The 3,146-nt window shown below is 55.1% G+C and overlaps 1 protein-coding gene across 1 annotated transcript; it reads left to right on the top strand.

The window, feature by feature from the left end:
• Positions 1-1,194: 1,194 nt before the first annotated feature.
• LOC122375766 (prolactin-releasing peptide receptor-like) lies at positions 1,195-2,661 on the top strand. The gene has a single exon (XM_043355259.1). The coding sequence runs from the start codon at positions 1,195-1,197 to the stop codon at positions 2,473-2,475; it is 1,281 nt and encodes a 426-aa protein (XP_043211194.1). The 3' UTR covers positions 2,476-2,661.
• The last annotated feature ends 485 nt before the right edge of the window (positions 2,662-3,146 follow it).

Genomic DNA, 3,146 nt, shown 5'->3' with positions numbered 1-3,146 from the left:
GTGCCCTCATATGATATAATTAAATGGGTCTGGACAGCCCGGACACTTTGGAGTCACGTGATGTCCTGAGGCTGGGTCCGTTTCCTCAGAAGTGCTCAAATAATGCCATGGATGAGACACGAGATTGTCAGATTGGATTTATCACGAAGTGTGACGGCTGCTGTCATCATGCACATGATTTATGCAAACGGCCGCGCGGGCCTTGTGCCAGAATGTTCCCGATTGAAATTGCCATTCTGTGTGAGCACTGAACTCAGCTGTTTGCACTGCTGCATTGATCCTGATCATACATACATGCATACATACATACAAGCAGAGTGTTTCTCAGAACCACTGTCGTTAAAAGAAGCACAACCAGGATTCGATCCTGATACTATCCCTTTGCTCCAGCTTCCGTTCATAATTCCAGCTCAACTCCCTCTCCTCCCTCCCCCACGCCATAGAACTTCGCGGAAAATAAGCGTGCTGCTCTCTACAATTCAAGTGAACTCATCTCCAGACATAGGCGGCGGAACGGGGAGGGCACCGGGGCACCGTGCCCCTCTTTGATTTTGGCATTTTAACATTAGCCCTATGGGCGTTGCATGGAAAGAATGGGACCAAAAGTCGGCAGTGCCTGCCCTTAATTGAGGATGTTCCGCCGCTACTGTCTCCACTCTCCAGAAAGAAATCAACACTTCCCTCATCAACACCGAATGACCGATTAATTTGACACTTCAAGCGATTGATATGACATGTCCTCCGAGCCGACACTCACTAAACGCTAACGTGTCAGTTAGGTAAAATCCATGAAGCGAGCCGGACGCTAGCTCCGCGGTTTCCTATCACTAGGATGCGGGCTGCAGGCCGGTATCGGCAGCCTTTGATGGTACGACCGCCCTGGGCACTGTGTGTATGTGGGTCCGGTCGGCGGTCGTCGGTCGGCGCCGGGTGGCGACCGGCGGCGACGGACGGTCGTCAGTTGGTGCTGACGGTGCCGACGGTGAGCACCGACGGCGGACGCGCCGCTCTGTGACCGGACACTCTAGGTTCGACTCAGAACAGTGACTGTGGTCGGACGGTGAGGTGTCGGACGTGGATCCACTCCGCTCTGTGCCGCCATCCAGTCACCAGATCAGTAAGCAGAGAGACAGAGGCTCAACGGGAAGAACAGCACGCTGGGGACAATAAATTGAGACAGTTGCCCGTCTCAGAATGGCCAATAACGGGAGCGGAACTGGTTTTGTCCCCGGAGTGCCACCAAGTGCCGCGCCCGGCATTCTTTTGGACGATTTGACAACACCAAGTGCCGGAAATACGTCTCAAGAGGGCGGTGAAGAATACCTGATTTTCCAGCCGGGGATACAGGCCGGCTTCTACGTCATTTACTCGGCGATACTTCTGCTGGGAATCACCGGCAACTGTCTGGTGATGTACGCCGTGTTTCGCAACAAGGCCATGCAGACGGTGACCAACTACTTCATCCTGAACCTGGCGCTCTCCGACATCCTGCTCTGCGTGCTCTGCGTGCCCTTCACGCCGCTCTACACGTTCCTCCAGCGCTGGATCTTCGGCGCCTTTCTCTGCCACCTCGTCACCTGCACGCAGGCCGTCAGCATCTACATCTCCTCGCTGACGCTGACTGCCATCGCCATCGACCGGTTTGTAGTCATCATCCACCCGTTCCGACAGCGGATGAGCAGGACAATGTGCGTGGGGCTCATCATCTGCACCTGGCTCTTCTCCATTGTGGCTTCTCTGCCGTACGCCGTCTTCGTGGAGTACACCGTCTACGACGACATCCACGTGTGCCAGGAGAACTTCCCGGGCCAGGTGCGGCTGACGTTCGGCAGCATCACCACCGTGCTGCAGTTCGTCATCCCGTTCCTCATCATCACCAGCACGTACACGCTCATCTCGCTGAAGCTCTCCAGCCGGGCGCGCTGCAAGCCGGGCTCCAAGACGCTGCGGAAGGAGCAGGCCGACCGCGAGCGGAAGCGGCGCACCAACCGGATGCTGATCGCCATGGTGGCCGTGTTCGGCCTCTCCTGGCTGCCGCTCAACCTGATGAACATCCTGGACGACGTGTCCACCAACCTGGACCTCGGCTGGGCGCGCTGGCCCTACTTCCACCTGCTCTTCTTCGTCACGCACGCCATCGCCATGAGCTCGACCTGCTACAACCCGTTCCTCTACGCCTGGCTCAACGAGAACTTCCGCAAGGAGTTCAAAGACATCCTGCCTTGCTTCCGTCGACGACGCCAGAGTCGAAGTCGCGCGATGTCGTGCGCGTTCTCGGACACCCGTCACCTCTCCACGACTCGCACGGCGATGGAGCCGGAGACACAGATAAGACAGGACCTGCCCTCGAGGGCCACCTTCCAGAATAACACCGAGCTGGTGGATCTGCGCACCACCTGCGGGAACACCGGACCGGCCGAAACGGCACCGGTCCAGAACAATGTCCAGGCAGGCGAGGCGGTCGCGGTACTCTGATCCCTTCCATGTTACGTGAAGCGTGGAGGTGATCGTGGCTGACTTTCCAGATTGGAAGCGATGTTTGGTGATATGTGTGCATGTCTATAAAGCGACATGTGAGTCAGCCATGTATATGGTATTGTAAAATGCTATCTGCGCATCGCAAAGTGCACAAAACACATCTATCTTTGTAAACGATGTCATGTGGAGCTTTGTATGTGTAATGTGTATTATATGTTTGAAAAAGTAGGCGTTTTTCATCACGATAATGGAGACTTGCGTATTTTCACACAAGCTGGTACATGTAGACACACGATTTACGTGGACCATCCCCTGCCCCTTCCAAAACAACAATTCACGAAGATTGAACAAATAAGCTCTATTCCGCTGGAGATCGTAGCTATTTTGCAACGCTAAGCCTGATTGAATTTTATTTAACTCTTATTTAACCAGTATAGCGCCTTTTGGGGCGACTAACGGAGCGAGCGAGCGGGTGAGTCTTGCACGTGCGAAATTTCGAGGGGGTACCTCCAACTGACTTGTGCAGGGCACCCTACTGACTGGTCTCTAGCGATGTGCCAAATTTGGGCACAATCGGCCCAGCCGTTCTCGAGATCTGGAAGCGGCACCCTGCACGTGCGCACGTGCAAAATGGGTCCCAACTGACTTGTGCACGGCACCCTAGTAAC

The sequence above is a fragment of the Amphibalanus amphitrite genome, unplaced genomic scaffold (assembly GCF_019059575.1).
Source record: "Amphibalanus amphitrite isolate SeventyFive unplaced genomic scaffold, NRLGWU_Aamphi_draft 001913F_arrow, whole genome shotgun sequence".
Classification (NCBI taxonomy): domain Eukaryota; kingdom Metazoa; phylum Arthropoda; class Thecostraca; order Balanomorpha; family Balanidae; genus Amphibalanus; species Amphibalanus amphitrite.
Note: the sequence above shows the minus strand (reverse complement) of the source record. Positions and strands in the feature narration are given on the sequence as shown.